Below are 19,224 nucleotides of genomic sequence, written 5' to 3'. Positions count from 1 at the left end.
TAACAGCTATACTTACTGTATCCAGGTCCAGTCTCCTGAAGGCAGCTATATAACAGCCATACTTACTGTATCCAGGTCCAGTCTCCTGAAGGCTGCTATATAACAGCTATACTTACTGTATCCAGGTCCAGTCTCCTGAAGGCAGCTATATAACAGCTATACTTACTGTATCCAGGTCCAGTCTCCTGAAGGCTGCTATATACCAGCTATACTTACTGTATCCAGGTCCAGTCTCCTGAAGGCAGCTATATAACAGCTATACTTACTGTATACAGGTCCAGTCTCCTGTAGGCTGCTATATAACAGCTATACTTACTGTATCCAGGTCCAGTCTCCTGAAGGCAGCTATACTTACTGTATCCAGGTCCAGTCTCCTGAAGGCAGCTATATAACAGCTATACTTACTGTATCCAGGTCCAGTCTCCTGAAGGCTGCTATATAACAGCTATACTTACTGTATCCAGGTCCAGTCTCCTGAAGGCTGCTATATAACAGCTATACTTACTGTATCCAGGTCCAGTCTCCTGAAGGCAGCTATATAACAGCTATACTTACTGTATCCAGGTCCAGTCTCCTGAAGGCTGCTATATACCAGCTATACTTACTGTATCCAGGTCCAGTCTCCTGAAGGCAGCTATACTTACTGTATCCAGGTCCAGTCTCCTGAAGGCAGCTATATAACATCTATACTTAAAGGAAACCTGTCACCCTCCCCCCCCCCCCCCCCCCCCCCCCCCCCCCCCCCCGGTGCCGGGGTGACAGGCTCCCGATCCCCTGTTAGATCTCCCTCTACTTACCTCATCGCGTCCCGCTTCCTGAGCCGGTCGGGTGACTGAGATTTCAGCGCCCAAAGCCCGGCGCACGCGCTCACAGGAGAGTCAGATGCTCATAGAGAATGAATGGTGAGCAATGAATTGCAAACTTGCTTTATATCACATCTACTGATGATTTAGATTTTGAAAGTTATAACGACAGGGACACTTTAATAGCTCTAGATCAGTGAGATCAGTGCTCTGCCCAAGATAAACTCTATTAGCAGAGAGACACTGGCAGCGACGGAGGGTAAGTATAGACCTCAGCTTGTGAATCACTCATCGGCATCCTCCAGTCACTTTCCGGGGGTGCTGTTTGCACATTTGCCAGGTGTGGCACCTGTCAGTCATCCAATGCCATGGTTGCCACCATCAGGATCGCAGGGGTCAGCTACGGACTGACTTCTCTGTATATTGTAGTCACTTCCCTGCAGTCCGGCCTCCGGTCTCCTCCTCATTGTCTATCACACTGCACAGCCTTCATGGTTTTCCTGGTCACATAAAATATTCCATGTGGCATTTGCTTTCTGGTGACTTGTATAATCTTTGTTTCACAGCATGTAAATCTGTGTGAAGATTGGAACAATATTAATGGCCGTGTCATAATAGTAAAAGAAGAGAGCTATATGAGGAGTGATGACCTTAGATGTGGCCACTCAGGTGAGTAGTGGTGCAGTCTCCCCCATTGAGCCTCCCATTTCTATTCTCTGCCCCGTCAGTCCGTCTGCAGCACATATGCTGGAAATACTTGTGTTCGTTTCTCCTTTTCTTTTTTTAAGGTTAAAAATGTTTTACTTCATTGGTGGTGAGTGTCAGTGAGGTGGGGCAGGCTCATCCACCTGTATCTGAAGTAGTGTCTTATGGCTCAGTGGTCTCTTCACCTGCTCTCACCGCACTAACACTGCCCAGCTGCTGGGTTTTCTCCTACACTCACCACAAGGGGGCGCAGGTGCAGTGAGGGCAGGCACCACCAACATCTTAAAGGAAGTCTTCCCTTAACCCCCTGAATACAGCTATTGTACGTGTGTGTAAATAAATGGATATATGTAAGCACCAAACAAGCGCACCTCTTGACTAGAGATTGGTGACGGCCAGATATAAGGCTTGGGATAATTCACCCAGAATTTGAATATAGTTTGGTTTTTTTAACGTAAGTTTGATTTTCATAAGGACCCCCCACCCCCACCCCATTGCGCAGTTAGTGATGCCAATGCGGGCCGGGGGAGCCACGGTTATTGGCGGCCTCCAGCTGCCGGAGCTGAAGCTAGCAGAGCCTGGGGAGCACCCCCTGCTAGATCCAGCGCTGCTTTGTCCTCTGTATCCCAGCGGCCTGTACACAGCAGCGGAGATCTTCAGCAGCAGCCGGGCCCTAAATCACCAGAGGCAGAGCGGGGGAGGGAACAGGAGAGTGACCCAGTAGCAGACCACATCGCCGGAGAGTAGCGGGAGGAGCCAGCAACATGCTCCACCCACACCAGCTACTATACTGGTACTACGTTACCCTTCATCTGTACCTCTACTACTACTACACCCTTCATCTGTACCTGTATTACTACTACACCCTTCATCTGTACCTCTACTACACCCTTCATCTGTACCTCTACTACTACTACACCCTTCATCTGTACCTGTATTACTACTACATCCTTCATCTGTACCTCTACTACACCCTTCATCTGTACCTGTATTACTACTACACCCTTCATCTGTACCTCTACTACACCCTTCATCTGTACCTCTACTACTACTACACCCTTCATCTGTACCTGTATTACTACTACACCCTTCATCTGTACCTCTACTACACCCTTCATCTGTACCTGTATTACTACTACACCCTTCATCTGTACCTGTATTACTACTACACCCTTCATCTGTACCTCTACTACACCCTTCATCTGTACCTCTACTACTACTACACCCTTCATCTGTACCTGTATTACTACTACACCCTTCATCTGTACCTCTACTACACCCTTCATCTGTATTTTTATTACTACTACACCCTTCATCTGTACCTGTATTACTACTACACCCTTCATCTGTACCTGTATTACTACTACACCCTTCATCTGTACCTGTATTACTACTACACCCTTCATCTGTACCTCTACTACTACTACACCCTTCATCTGTACCTGTATTACTACTACACCCTTCATCTGTACCTGTATTACTACTACACCCTTCATCTGTACCTCTACTACACCCTTCATCTGTACCTCTACTACTACTACACCCTTCATCTGTACCTGTATTACTACTACACCCTTCATCTGTACCTCTACTACACCCTTCATCTGTACCTGTATTACTACTACACCCTTCATCTGTACCTCTACTACACCCTTCATCTGTACCTCTACTACTACTACACCCTTCATCTGTACCTGTATTACTACTACACCCTTCATCTGTACCTCTACTACACCCTTCATCTGTACCTGTATTACTACTACACCCTTCATCTGTACCTCTACTACACCCTTCATCTGTACCTGTATTACTACTACACCCTTCATCTGTACCTGTATTACTACTACACCCTTCATCTGTATTTTTATTACTACTACACCCTTCATCTGTACCTGTATTACTACTACACCCTTCATCTGTACCTCTACTACACCCTTCATCTGTACCTGTATTACTACTACACCCTTCATCTGTACCTGTATTACTACTACACCCTTCATCTGTACCTCTACTACTACTACACCCTTCATCTGTACCTGTATTACTACTACACCCCTCATCTGTACCTGTATTACTACTACACCCTTCATCTGTACCTGTATTACTACTACACCCTTCATCTGTACCTCTACTACTACTACACCCTTCATCTGTACCTGTATTACTACTACACCCTTCATCTGTACCTCTACTACACCCTTCATCTGTACCTGTATTACTACTACACCCTTCATCTGTACCTTTATTACTACTACACCCTTCATCTGTACCTGTATTACTACTACACCCTTCATCTGTACCTGTATTACTACTACACCCTTCATCTGTACCTGTATTACTACTACACCCTTCATCTGTACCTGTATTACTACTACACCCTTCATCTGTACCTCTACTACACCCCTCATCTGTACCTGTATTACTACTACACCCTTCATCTGTACCTGTATTACTACTACACCCTTCATCTGTACCTGTATTACTACTACACCCTTCATCTGTACCTCTACTACACCCTTCATCTGTACCTCTACTACACCCCTCATCTGTACCTGTATTACTACTACACCCTTCATTTGTACCTGTATTACTACTACACCCTTCATCTGTACCTGTATTACTACTACACCCTTCATCTGTACCTGTATTACTACTACACCCTTCATTTGTACCTGTATTACTACTACACCCTTCATCTGTACCTCTACTACACCCTTCATCTGTATTTTTATTACTACTACACCCTTCATCTGTACCTGTATTACTACTACACCCTTCATCTGTACCTCTACTACACCCTTCATCTGTATTTTTATTACTACTACACCCTTCATCTGTACCTGTATTACTACTACACCCTTCATCTGTACCTCTACTACACCCTTCATCTGTACCTGTATTACTACTACACCCTTCATCTGTACCTCTACTACACCCCTCATCTGTACCTGTATTACTACTACACCCTTCATCTGTACCTGTATTACTACTACACCCTTAATCTGTACCTCTACTACTACTACACCCTTCATCTGTACCTGTATTACTACTACACCCTTCATCTGTACCTCTACTACACCCTTCATCTGTACCTGTATTACTACTACACCCTTCATCTGTACCTTTATTACTACTACACCCTTCATCTGTACCTGTATTACTACTACACCCTTCATCTGTACCTGTATTACTACTACACCCTTCATCTGTACCTGTATTACTACTACACCCTTCATCTGTACCTGTATTACTACTACACCCTTCATCTGTACCTCTACTACACCCCTCATCTGTACCTGTATTACTACTACACCCTTCATCTGTACCTGTATTACTACTACACCCTTCATCTGTACCTGTATTACTACTACACCCTTCATCTGTACCTCTACTACACCCTTCATCTGTACCTCTACTACACCCCTCATCTGTACCTGTATTACTACTACACCCTTCATTTGTACCTGTATTACTACTACACCCTTCATCTGTACCTGTATTACTACTACACCCTTCATCTGTACCTGTATTACTACTACACCCTTCATTTGTACCTGTATTACTACTACACCCTTCATCTGTACCTCTACTACACCCCTCATCTGTACCTTTATTACTACTACACCCTTCATCTGTACCTGTATTACTACTACACCCTTCATCTGTACCTCTACTACACCCCTCATCTGTACCTTTATTACTACTACACCCTTCATCTGTACCTGTATTACTACTACACCCTTCATCTGTACCTCTACTACACCCTTCATCTGTACCTGTATTACTACTACACCCTTCATCTGTACCTGTATTACTACTACACCCTTCATCTGTACCTGTATTACTACTACACCCTTCATCTGTACCTCTACTACACCCTTCATCTGTACCTGTACTACTACTACACCCTTCATCTGTACCTTTATTACTACTACTACAACATTCAGCTATACAGTTGCTATCTCAAACACCATTAAATAGTATCTGAGGCTGAATGTAGAAAATTGTCCTGTTTAGCAAAAAAAAAAAAAAAAAAAAATTAAACTGAGAACCGTCCATAATCTTTAAAAAATTAAGATTTAATTTTTTGACCATATCAACCTGCCTGTCATGAATGGAACTTTGGCGCAGTCCTTGGTGCGTAAGGTACGACCGAGACTGCGATTTTGGCCATAATCTTCCATTTATTCTGTGTTTTGTTTGCCTTGTTTTTGCCCTGTCTGAACTGTGTCTTATTTCTTCTGGTCTGCTAATTGTTTTCCCTGCCCCACCCGTGTCTGTTCTGCTAAGTTTCCTCTGGTCATGTAACAGTTAACCTGCCTTGCCTCAGTGATTGACAGCTGATCCCTCCTATCATCTTCTGGACTTGGTTCCTGGTCTCCTATTTAAGATTCCTGTTTCTGCCTGGCCGGTTATTGACTTAGTCTCTGCCTGCTTGTGTGTTCTGGTTTCTGGTTTCTCCTGATTCCTGCTTAGTATCTTTGACCTCCCTTGTTTGCTGCCTGCCTCTGACCTTATTGCCTGTTTTCTGACTACTCTTTTGGATCCTGATTTTGTACCTTTGCTGCCAGACCGTTGTGACCCTGATTGTTGACCATTCTTATTGTGTTTGTCCGTTTTGTCTTGTCTATTGTTTCACGTATCCAGGCCAGGGATCGCCGCCAAGTTGTCCACTGCCATTTTAGGGCAGATTGCGGCAATTAGGTAGGGACAGTGGGCGGGGCTGAGCTCAGGGCTCACTGTCTCTGTGTGTTTGGTCCTGACATAATAACCTGCTGCCCCCTCTGGTTCCATGACTACGGTAGAGGACCTTGCTACCCAGGTGGAGGGGGTGTCAGGTCTGGTAGTCAAGCTGGCTAACCAGGTCAATATGCTGATAGACATGGACCTAGTCACCCAAGTGAAGGGTTTGGCAGTACTGGTAGCTGAGCTGGCTGATAAAGTTCGTGTCCTTACAGCTAACCAGGCTGGGGCTGTGGCACCCCCGGTGGTAATGCAATCTGCTAAGGCCACAATGCTGCTTCCAGACCGTTTTTTGGGGGATAGAGACAAATTTGAAACCTTTAAAAATTCCTGTTTGTTGTATTTTCGTGTCAACCACTTCCCTACAGAGCAGGAAATGGTAGCTATAGTTGTCTCACTGTTGCAGGGAGATCCCCAGGCCTGGGCTCTTCCCTCCTGAGGCTGAGGAGTGGAGCCATTTAGAGCACTTTTTCCTTTCTCTGGGAGCCATCTATGCTCAGCCAGATCATGTGGGTCCAGCTGAAATAGTTACTGACGATTCGCCAGGGCAAGAGACCAGTCGAGGATTACTGTGCCGAGTTCAGACGACATAGTGTGACCACCGGGTGGTGTGAGGCTGCACTGAAAGAATTATTCAAGCAGGGATTGTCTGATGGCATTAAAGATGCCTGGACAGGTCATCCAGATCCCCTTACCCTGAAGCAGGCCATGGCTTTGGCGGTACGCATAGACCGCAGGCTCAGGGATAGGCAAAAGGAGAAAGCAGGTCCTGACGTTTCTAAACCTTCTGTCTCTCCATCTCTGTCTTTGAAAAAACCTGTCCTTCCCTCTGATTATATCGAGGATGAACCCATGCAGTTGGGAGTTATGGGCATCAGGACCAGACGTGAACACCGGAGATTAAATGGTCTTTGTTTCTACTGCGGTGATGACGGACATTTCATTTGCCACTGTCCCAAGCGTCCCCTGCGGCCAGAACATCAGCGTCCAGGTGACAACCAGGCGAGTCACCTGGGCGCACAGGTACCTCAAAGTGGTGTGGGTGTGCATTGTTGCTCTGCTGAACCTAATGTGAAATCTATGTGTTCACCCAAAGATGACTCTGTGATATTGAATAATTGCAACATGGAAGCTGAGTCTGTGTCTGATGCCAGTAGTATAATTGGTGATATCGAGCCTGTCAGTGAACCTTTAGTCAGTCACCTGGATGCCTCCGCTGATGAGTGGGAGACGGACCGTGACATCTCCAGTGGTGTTCAAACATGTGTTGTAAGAGGTAATTTTCCACCCACTCCTGGTACGTCTAATGAGGGTCCGGTGGCCCCTCATAAAAGGGGGGGTACTGTCATGAATGGAACTTTGGCGCAGTCCTCGGTGCGTAAGGTACGGCCGAGACTGCGATTTTGGCCATAATCTTCCATTTATTCTGTGTTTTGTTTGCCTTTGTTTGTGCCCTGTCTGAACTGTGTCTTATTTCTTCTGGTCTGCTAATTGTTTTCCCTGCCCCACCTGTGTCTGTTCTGCTAAGTTTCTTCTGGTCTTGTAACGGTTAACCTGCCTTTGCCTCAGTGATTGACAGCTGGTCCCTCCAATCATCTTCTGGACTTGGTTCCTGGTCTCCTATTTTAGATTCCTGTTTCTGCCTGTGCCGGTTATTGACTTAGTCTCTGCCTGCTTGTGTGTTCTGGTTTCTGGTTTCTCCTGATTCCTGCTTAGTATCTTTTGACCTCACTTGCTTGCTTCCTGCCCCCGACCATATTGCCTGTTTTCTGACTACTCTTTTGGATCCTGATTTTGTACCTTTGCTGCCAGACTGTTGTGACCCTGATTGTTGACCATTCTTATTGTGTTTGTTCGTTTTGTCTTGTCTATTGTATCACGTATCCAGGCCAGGGATCGCCGCCAAGTTGTCTGCTGCCATTTTAGGGCAGATTGCGGCAATTAGGTAGGGACAGTGGGAGGGGCTGAGCTCAGGGCTCACTGTCTCTTTGTGTTTGGTCCTGACACTGCCCTAACCAGATGTCTCTATGATGCATTGAACCATTGGCAGATGTGTCTCAGGATGCCATTCAGAGCCTTTATTGTTCATGCCGTATCTCATCCTGTATCCAGGCTAGAAGTTGCCAACCTCATATATTATCATGACATCCCACATACATCATCATCATTATATCACATTTAACAACTTCTCCTTGGTGCATTTTTATACAGTCAAAATTCCAAATTGTTTTGTAAGATTTTCATATTCCTCCTATTCCCTCATTCAGGCAAATTGCAGCTTAGGGTCCTTATAATCAGCCTGAGCAGCAGCCTCTGACCATTGAGAACGATGCTTATTTGGAGAGTCTTAGGTCAAAGGTCAATCAGTTGTGGAGCCGGGCTGCATCAACAATGCACATTCCCATTTACTCAGAAACATATGTAGCAGATTAACTGCAGGAGGACAGCCGGGGACATTCATGACCCTATACTAGCTGAGAATGCTGCAGGAGGACAGCCGGAAACATCATGACCCTATACTAGCTGAGAATGCTGCAGGAGGACAGCCGGGGACATTCATGACCCTATACTAGCTGAGAATGCTGCAGGAGGACAGCCGGAAACATCATGACCCTATACTAGCTGAGAATGCTGCAGGAGGACAGCCGGGGACATTCATGACCCTATACTAGCTGAGAATGCTGCAGGAGGACAGCCGGAAACATCATGACCCTATACTAGCTGAGAATGCTGCAGGAGGACAGCCGGAAACATCATGACCCTATACTAGCTGAGAATGCTGCAGGAGGACAGTGTGACCCTCTGCTCATTGTTGGGAATGCTGAGTGTATGTATGTGACGTTTCTCTCCCATGAAGTTCAATGGATTTTCTTCTGTTTGTCTCAAAAATGCTAAAGCCCATAAAAAGCTAGTGTTGTTTTTTTTTGAGGCCAAGAAAAGGACGCAGAATAGATGGCCGTATGTAGAGCCAGAAAAGATGGCCGTGTGTAGAGCCAGAATAGATGGCCGTGTGTAGAGCCAGAATAGATGGCCGTGTGTAGAGCCAGAATAGATGGCCGTGTGTAGAGCCAGAATAGATGGCCGTGTGTGAAGCCAGAAAAGATGGCCGTGTGTAGAGCCAGAATAGATGGCCGTGTGTGAAGCCAGAAAAGATGGCCGTGTGTAGAGCCAGAATAGATGGCCGTGTGTAGAGCCAGAATAGATGGCTGTGTGTAGAGCCAGAATAGATGGCCGTGTGTAGAGCCAGAATAGATGGCCGTGTGTGAAGCCAGAATAGATGGCCGTGTGTAGAGCCAGAATAGATGGCCGTGTGTAGAGCCAGAATAGATGGACGTGTGTGAAGCCAGCATAGATGGCCGTGTGTAGAGCCAGAATAGATGGCCGTGTGTAGAGCCAGAATAGATGGCCGTGTGTAGAGCCAGAATAGATGGCCGTGTGTGAAGCCAGAATAGATGGCCGTGTGTGAAGCCAGAATAGATGGCCGTGTGTGAAGCCAGAATAGATGGCCGTGTGTGAAGCCAGAATAGATGGCCGTGTGTGAAGCCAGAATAGATGGCCGTGTGTGAAGAACGTATAGAATATAGAAATATATTAACTATGAATATTAATATATAAAAAAATCATATAATCCTTTCTCTACTTGACAGATGACTGTACCAGGAGCACAGAGGGACATCTGGTATCTTCAGATTTTAAAGATGAGGAGGAGGATAACATTGCACAAAGTACATACAAAGAACACATCATCATCCCAGAAGTACCCCCAATATTTCACAGCAAAGCTCTATCATCTGACCCTATTATCCAGGTCCTACCATCTGGTTCATCACAGAGTGTGAAGCAGAATAAAAGTCACAAAATGGTTTCTGAACGCCAAAGAGCTCACTCAGAGGAGAAGCCATATTCATGTCCAGTATGTGACAAATGTTTTAACCAGGAACCTGATTTAATTAAACATCAGAGAAGTCACACAAAGGAGAAGAGGTATTCGTGTTCAAAATGTGGGAAATGTTTTACAAAAAAATCTAATCTTGATAAACATGAGAGAAGCTACACGGGAGAGAAGCCATTTTCATGTTTAGAATGTGGGAAATGTTTTAATGCGAAATCACATCTTTTTCAACATCAAAGATGTCACACAGGAGAGAAGCCATTTTCATGTTCAGAATGTGGGAAATGTTTTACACAGAAGTCAGATCTTGTTAGACATCAAAGAATTCACACAGGAGAGAAGCCCTTTTCTTGCTCAGAATGTGGGAAGCACTATGGCATTAAATCAAATCTTGTCGAACATCAAAGAACGCACACAGGGGAGAAGCCGTTTTCATGTATAGAATGTGGGAAATGTTTTAGCCAGAAATCTGGTCTTGTTAAACATCAGAGTGTTCACTCAGGGGAAAAGCCATTTTCATGCTCAGAATGCGGAAGATGTTTTAATTATAAATCAGCTCTTATTAGACATTTGAGAATTCACACAGGGGAGAAGCCATATTCATGCCTTGAATGTGGGAAATGTTTCACCCAGAAATCTGGTCTTGTGGAACATTTAAGAAGTCATACGGGAGAGAAGCCATTTTCATGTGCAGAATGTGGGAAATGTTTTACAACTCAATCAAATCTTGTTAAACATCAGAGAGCTCACTCCCGAGAGAATCCATTTTAATTGTCATACTGTTGGAAATGTGGCAGTTGTGGACTCTGTAGAAGCCATCTGATATGTACCTGGCTACAATACAAAAAAAAATAACTACTGTCTAACACAGATGCTTGGTGTGAAATGTGAAACTCCTGTATGTGACCGATCAAGGTTTATGATGGGACAATGAGAACAATAATATATCACAGGATTAAGGCGCTGCTGTCATTCCGTGTAGCTTTTCTGTTTCAATAGTTAATGAGAATTTTTATAAAAATTACAAATAATAAATAATAATCATTAATTCCAGATATTTTTTAACTTGTCCGTAGACATATTAAACATTACTGATTGCATTGGCTCTCACTCCTTGTGCAATCCATAGATATAGCCGGGGGCAGTCTGTGGCAGCAGCTTCACTCTCTGACTGAGTGAATGAGTCCCTGACAGCTGGAGGATGAGGCCCACTGCCACACACTCCCCTCACGTTGTATCTCAGGAGTGAGACCCATGTGACCAGTAACTTTTGCTAAGTTAAAAGTTACTTGAAATGACAGCAACGCTTTAAAGCAGCACTATCAGCAGGTTCTGCCAAGAGAACCTGCTGATGTGCCACAACAGCCGTTTGCAGTTAGCAGTTGATACCTGTTATAATCGCTCTTCTGCCCCTCTGCATTCTTAAAGAGTCACTGTCGTATTTTTATTTTTTTTGCAGAAATCAATAGTCCAGGCGATTTTAAGAAACTTTGTAATTGGGTTTATTAGCCAAATCTGCCATTATCTGCATGTAAAAAGCCTTTTCCCAGGTCCCCCCCCCTCCTTCCTCTTTTTCATCCACTCCAAAAAATCTGAAAATTGTGACTTGTTGCAGGAGACGTCCCCTGTCTGCTCTATGGAGGGGGGAGGAGGAAGGAGGAAGGAGGGAGTTAGCCGGCAGCAGAGAGCAGATAACAGAGGATTACAGGCACGGAGCTGGGTGACAGCTGTAATCTGAGCTCAGACAGGTCACTGATGACTGTCACAGGAGATATCAGGTGAGGGATTTGTAGATTAACTCTTTGTTGTCCTGTTTTGGTCTTTTCTTTAGCTCTCTCCATAGGAGAACAATGAAGACAGGGGGGGAGAGCTTCAAACTGCTTTTTCATGATAAAAATGCATTTTTCGGATAATAAACCCAATTACAAAGTTTCTTAAAATCGCCTGGACTATTGATTTCTGCAAAAAAAAAATTCACGACAGTGACACTTTAACCCTTTGAGGACCAGGCCCAAAATGACCCAGTGGACCGCGCAAATTTTGATCTTAGTGTTTCCGTTTTTCCCTCCTCCCCTTCTAAGAGCTCCAGCACTTTCAGTTTTTTATCTACAGGCCATGTAAGGGCTTATTTGTTACAGGAATAGTTGTACTTTGTAATGGCGTCATTCATTTTACCATAACATGTATGAGGGAATTCCAAATATATTATTTATGAAGATATAAATTGGTGAAATCGCAAAAAAGAATGCAATATGGTAACGTTTGGGGGGTTCCTGTGTCTACGTTATGCACTATATGGTAACAGCGACATGATACAATTATTCTATAGGTCAGTCCGAACACAACCATATGCAGGTTTACACAGATTCTCTAATGTTATATATGTATTTTTTAATGAAATCCTTTTTTTTGCCAATTAATTATAAATAAAATGGGACTATTGTGACGCTTATAACGGTTTTATTTTTTCACCTACGGGGCTGTATGGGGTGTCATTTTTTCCGCCATGATCTCTAGTTTTTATTAATACCATATTTGTGAAGATCGGACGTTTTGATCACTTTTTATTAATTTTTTTATATATATAATGTAACATAAAATCGGTAATCTGCGCACTTTTTCCCCTCTTTTCGTGTACGCCGTTCACCGTTCGCAATGACGCTTGTTATATTTTAATAGATCGGACAATTACGCACGCTACGGTATATTATATGTTTATCTATTTATTTATTTTTATATGTTTTATTTATATAATAGGATAGGGGGGTGATTTCAACTTTTATTGGGGGAGGGGTTTTGGGGTAGTGTATTAGTGTTTTTAACTTTTTTTTTTTTACACTTTTGAAGCCCCTTTGGGGGACTTTTACATAGATTAGTTTGATTTTTACACTGACCATTGCTATGCCATAGGCATAGCATTGATCAGTGTTATCGGCGCTCTGCTCATTGAGCCTGCCTGTGCAGGCTTAGAGTAGCAGAGCGCCGATCGGACCGCATGGAGGCAGGTGAGAGACCTCCAGCAGTCCGTTTTACCGATCGGGACCCCCGCAGTCACACTGCGGGGGTCCCGATCGGTAAGTGACAGGGGACTCCCCCTGTCACTTACACTTAAACGCCGCGGTCGCGCCGCGATCGCGGCGTTTAAGGGGTTAATGACACGCGGCAGCGCGATCGCTGCAGCGTGTCATTGCCGGTGAGGTCCCGGCTGCTCACTGCAGCCGGCCCCCACCTCCTATGAAGCGCGCTCCGCACCGGAGCGCGCTTCATAGCGGGAATACCACCCAGGGCGTACAGTTACGCCCTAGGTCGTCTGGGGACAGACTTCCATGGCGTAACTATACGCCCTGGGTCGTCTAAGGGTTAAATTCGTTAATTGCCCCTATGCAAATATGGGGCTTTGAGTGGAGAGAGGCAGCAGCGGAGGAGCACGCGCCCTCTCCTTCACTTAACCCTTAGAGGACCCGGCCAATTTCAATTTTTGCATTTTCGTTTTTTCCTCCTTGTGTTTAAAAGGCCATAGCACTTGCATTTTTCCACCTAAAAACCCACATGAACCCTTATTTTTTGCGTCACTAATTGTACTTTGCAATGACAGGCTGAATTTTTGCATAACTTTTGTATAACTTATATTGTATCTGATGGCCTGTAAAAAATTCAAACCGTTGTTAACAAATATACGTCCCTTACAATCTCTCCATTCCCCGGCTTATAGCGTTTTTATCCTTTGGTCTATGGGGCTGTGGGAGGTGTCATTTTTTGCGCCATGATGTGATCTTTCTATCGGTACCTTGATTGCGCATATACGACTTTTTGATCGCTCTTTATTACAATTTTTCTGGATTTGATGCGACCAAAAATGCGCAATTTTGCACTTTGGGATTTTCTTGCGCTCACGCCGTTTACCGTGCGAGATCAGGAATGTGATTAATTAATAGTTCGGGCGATTACGCTCGCGGCGATAGCAAACATGTTTATTTGTTTGTTTGTTTATTTACTTTTATTTATAACCTGGGAAAAGGGGGGTGATTCAGACTTTTATTAGGGGAGGGGGATTTTTACTATTAACAACATTTTTTTTTTTTTTACTTTTACACTTATACTAGAAGCCCCCCTGGGGTTAGGGTTATTCCCCCTGGGGTTAGGGTTATTTCCCCTGGGGTTAGGGTTATTTCCCCTGGGGTTAGGGTTATTCCCCCTGGGGTTAGGGTTATTCCCCCTGGGGTTAGGGTTATTTCCCCTGGGGTTAGGGTTATTCCCCCCCTGGGGTTAGGGTTATTTCCCCTGGGGTTAGGGTTATTTCCCCTGGGGTTAGGGTTATTCCCCCTGGGGTTAGGGTTGTTCCCCCTAGGGGACTTCTAGTATAAGTGCTCTGATCTCTCATAGAGATCTCTGCAGCATAGATATGCTGCAGAGATCCATGAGATCGGCACTCGTTTGCTTTCGGCTGCTGCAGCCGGAAACAAACGAGTGCCGAGCCGGGGACGGCGCCATCTTGGAGCGGTCCCCGGCCGGCTTCAGTATCGGAGATCGCTCCTCCGGGATGTTGTCCCGGAGGAGCGATCTCCCCACTATACCACCACGGATCATCTGCAGCCGGTAATCGGAGGCAGCTGTCATCTTTGACAGCTGCCTCCGATTACCTGATTAGCGGGCACGGCGATCGGACCACGGCGATCGCCGCGCGGCCCCGCTCTGAGTGCGGGGAGTCGGCCCTGGACGTAAGGTTACGTCCAGGGTCACCTAAGGGTTAGGTTAAAGCAGCACACTGAGCACGAAGGGATTCCGACGCTCTTGCTCAGTGTGAATGGGGCCATAGTTTGCAAATAGCAAGAACGCGATCGGCGCTGGGAGCCTCGGCTGAGCTTTAACATCCAGCTCAACCCAGGCTCCGATCACACTCCTGCTATCTGCAAACTGTAGCAGTGAGCACCCTACTGTCCTAGCGTCCTGATTGGCTGTCATACCAGCGGGAAGGGAGGGGGCGGTACAGATGTGGGCGGGCCAAGCAAGTTCTCCCAGACTCAGGCGACGCCCCAAATGCTCTTAAAGCGTAACTATAAAATATTTTGACCATTCAGTTTTAGTTAGCTTAGGTCATGATAAGAATTTTTGCAATATACATTAATAACCTAAAAAGAATATTTTTTTTAATACATAAAAACATAAAGTCCCCTCACAGCTCTTTGCCTCTGAGTTATTTCTGCATTCCTGCTGGACACGCCCCCCTCCCTGCAGATCCGTACCTAGAGTACGGACTGTGACAGCAGCATCAGATAACAGCCCTGACACAGAGAGAAACAAAGCCTCCTCCCCCCCCCCCCCCCCCTCCTAGCAGCACGTTCTCCCCCCTCCCCTCACAGAGGTGACTAAGCAGAGCTGAGGGTGTTGTGTGTGAGGAGCAGCACAGGGGATAGAGGCACAAGTGTATCCAGTGCTACCATCACTCCAATGTACTGCATGAAGGAGAGTGGGTTAGTCACTGAGGGGAGAACTACAAGTCCCAGCACAGCACAGCTGTACTCCTTCCATAGTACATATAACATTCACTATCAGATGTCTGCAGCAGGTGACATTGTCCTACAGTGTTATGAGAGCAGATGACTGTATCTAATCCCACTGTGTTTGATACCATCTGCTGGGGCTCTGTATCTAATCTTAAATTTTTAGGCTATGTTCACACAACGTAAAACTACGGCCGTAGTTTTGGGTTGTGGAACAATGCCTTATTTGCAATGGGATCCCGGCCGGAGTGTACACACATTGTATACGCTCCGGCCGGGTTTCCATACGGCGCCACAAAAAACTGACATGTCAGTTTTTTGCGTCTGGAATTCAGTGAATGCAGAAAGCCCTGTCTGTTCTCACAGTGAAGCGAGTGGCTCCGGCCGCTTGCTTCACTGTGTGCTATGGGAACCTCTGATGCGGGCGCGCGCTGATGCTTAAGTACCGGCCGCGATGATCTGGGCACAGACCGGCCGTTCCGTGACCCGGCCGGTCTGTTACAGAATGTGAACATAGCCTTATACTATATGTTGGGGCTGTATCTGATCCTGCTATGTGTGATACATCTGCTAATGTGCTGGTCAGTGAATGGAGGGACGCAGCCAGGGAGATGAGGGATAGGCCACGCCCACTTTCTCTCAGCCAGAAGAAAAATTCATTTATTCTTCTGAGCCAAACACCTGGGGATATCTCAGCGAGCGTACACACTATCAATGCAGTTTAGGGCTCTTTTTAAAGGGTAACATGTAGGCTTTTTATTTGAGGAATTTGAGGGGCAGAAGAGCAGTTATACCAGGTATCAACTGCTAAGGTAAACTGCTTTTGTGGCATATCAGCAGGTTCTCTCGGCAGAACCTTCTTATGGTGCCGCTTTAAGGGACATAGGGGGAGATCTATCAAACTGGTGTAAGGTAGAATTGTCTTAGTTGCCCCTAGCAACCAATCAGATTCTACCTTTATTTTTCAAGGAATCTGTGAGGAGAGAAAGGTGGAATCGGATTGGTTGCTAGGGGCAACTAAGACAATTCTACTTAACACCAGTTTAATAAATTTCCTCCATAGTGTTAAATGGGTATTCTGACTTCTGAACTGGAACAGCTTTAAGACTGCATTCACATCATGTTTTTTGCTGTACACTGCAAAGATGTCTGTGCAAAAACTGCAAAGTTCTGTGGTCTCTGCCCTCACACCAGCGATGCAATGCAGTTGTGTTGGCAGACCTATTCAATAACTTACATTGTGAAACCGTGTGCCTTGAGTGCCTCTTACATTGTACATTTTGGCCTTTTAGACTCTTCAGACATGTGGTTTCTGTCCCTATGTTGGCAAAATGCTCCCAAACACTCAACAGAGGCTAAAAACGTGTCTCTTTGGCCTTTGGATGGGTTTCCTTGAAGTCTCCATTATTCTATTATTTTTTTTTGCCCTATGACATCAACCATCTCCTCACAAGACAGGAAACAGGCGACAGGATTTTGTATAAAGGACCTTTCTCATCACCCAGTTCTGTTTTCCATCTTGTGAGCTGGACAGATACTGTTTCCACCCTTCAAGAACCACCTGTTTCTGCAGAAGATTGTGAGCGCCCCTGAGCCTCTAGGAGCTGAGCCACCTGCCTGTCTGGGTCCCTGGTTCCGCACCTCCTCTGCTGGATCTCCCTCTCCTCTTTCGGCTGTGTTGGACCTTAGGTTGGGCTGTGTGAGGCTTTGGAGAATGTCTATGTTTGCCTGACCTACTCCTGGCGTTCAAGGGCCTCTGTAGCATGTTAGACCTCAGGCCTGCGTTAGGAATTATCTTGGACTGGAGAGCTTTTTTCTTCTTCCGGATTTGACTGAGACCATCAAAATTTTGAGGGAAAAGGTGTGACCCTTGAAGACTAAGGGTGGTATTACACGGAATGATTATCGTTCCAAAAATCATTAAATCGTTCAGATTTGAACGATAATCGTTTAGTGTAATAGCAGACAATAAGTACAGAGAGGTGTGTGTGTGAGATCAACTGAACGATAAGTCTAGCGAGGTGAACCTGAAAAGCTCCTATATCCTAGGAGAGGTAAAAGTATACAAATAAACTAAGGGGTAACAGGTCCTCAAGAACGACTAACGGTGGGGAATAGAGATGGTAAGAATAAACCAAGGAGAATTTTAAGAACTAGATAAATAAAAATTGTGTAAAACATAAACCATAAAAGAGCTAAAATAGACATCTAGTGATGACAACAAAAAGTTATAAGCAATAAATGTACCCAATAATTTGGATAAAATAGTTTCAGTAGTAGTCCAAAAAAATGTAAAGGAAGTAACAAGCACGGGGCGATAAGTCCCGGGATCGCTAATAAAGTTGGTTAAAAATGAACACTTTTAGCAAATGTCTGAGTAGGTTTGTAAACAATACTGTATCCATATATAGTACTTCAGCCGTGAATCGGGACCCCTATGTACGATGTGCAGACTGTTTTAATAGAGCAGCCTGTTAGTAAAGCAGACCATTAGTGAGGCAGATCGTCGGGAAAATTAATGGTACCGTGCGATATGCAGGTTATTTTAATGAAGCAATCCGTTAGTAAAGCAGACCATTGGTAAAACGGACCGTCGGGAATGACAATAGCAACGTTATTCAGTTAATAATAGGTGCTTAGTAGGCTCGTAGATGTTACTTGTTAGAGATCTTGTAAGTGGTAGTAAATAGGTGGTGCTGCAGGCACCGCTCACCAGTCTAGCCGCTTAATTTACTCCGTATGGTGTCAGGCCGTTTTCCAGAGTATCCCGACATGTTCTGCTGATGTGCACACAAGGCTTGTTTCAGACGGGGTTTGGACGAATCTGCTGGGCACTCGCGTAAGCGCTTGAACGCTGCACACTTTTATGGGGTCCCGGTCTTGCGCATGCACACAGACATCTGTTGCCCGCCGAACCTCGTGGTTTTTTGGCGGTAAGTCCAATTTTCAAACGGCAAATGATTTTGTATGGAAAATGTTCACAAAGGTATATTCTGAAAGCTTTAAGAATATACCATTCTGAACAGATGTCTGTGCGCATGCGCAAGACCGGGACACCATAAAAGTGTGCAGCTAAAAGTATTCATTTTTAACCAACTTTATTAGCGATTCCGGGACTTATCACCCCGTGCTTGTTACTTCCTTTACATTTTTTGGACTACTACTGAAACTATTTTATCCACATTATTGGGTACATTTATTGCTTATAACTTTTTGTTGTCATCACTAGATGTCTATTTTAGCTCTTTTATGGTTTATGTTTTACACTATTTTTATTTATCTAGTTCTTAAAATTCTCCTTGGTTTATTCTTACCATCTCTGTTCCCCACCATTAGTCTTTCTTGAGGACCTGTTACCCCTTAGTTTATTTGCAATAGCAGACAATGATTAAACCACCAACGAGAAATCGCTGGTCGTTTAATAGAATTTGGACCTATTTTTATTGTTGATCATTTGCAAATCATTTGCATGTAATCAGACGTTGTTCGCAGTAGCAGGCAGCGCAGTGGCTACGACAGGACGAACGCAATAATGATCATCTGTCGAACGCAATAATGATCATAAGTAATGATCATCGTT

At 44.9% G+C, this 19,224-nt stretch overlaps 1 protein-coding gene across 1 annotated transcript in view; it reads left to right on the top strand.

Moving 5' to 3' along the window:
- The window catches only part of LOC138786396 (zinc finger protein OZF-like), a 38,827-nt gene extending 27,109 nt beyond the window's left edge, over nucleotides 1-11,718 (top strand). Inside the window, exons 6-7 of the mRNA XM_069963387.1 lie at nucleotides 1,370-1,472; nucleotides 9,899-11,718. Of these exons, the coding sequence (XP_069819488.1) occupies nucleotides 1,370-1,472; nucleotides 9,899-10,914 (1,119 nt within the window). The 3' untranslated portion in view covers nucleotides 10,915-11,718. The remainder of the gene's footprint in view (nucleotides 1-1,369; nucleotides 1,473-9,898) is intronic.
- Nucleotides 11,719-19,224: the final 7,506 nt, after the last annotated feature.

Source organism: Dendropsophus ebraccatus, chromosome 3 (assembly GCF_027789765.1).
Source record: "Dendropsophus ebraccatus isolate aDenEbr1 chromosome 3, aDenEbr1.pat, whole genome shotgun sequence".
Classification (NCBI taxonomy): Eukaryota; Metazoa; Chordata; class Amphibia; order Anura; family Hylidae; genus Dendropsophus; species Dendropsophus ebraccatus.
Note: the sequence above shows the minus strand (reverse complement) of the source record. Positions and strands in the feature narration are given on the sequence as shown.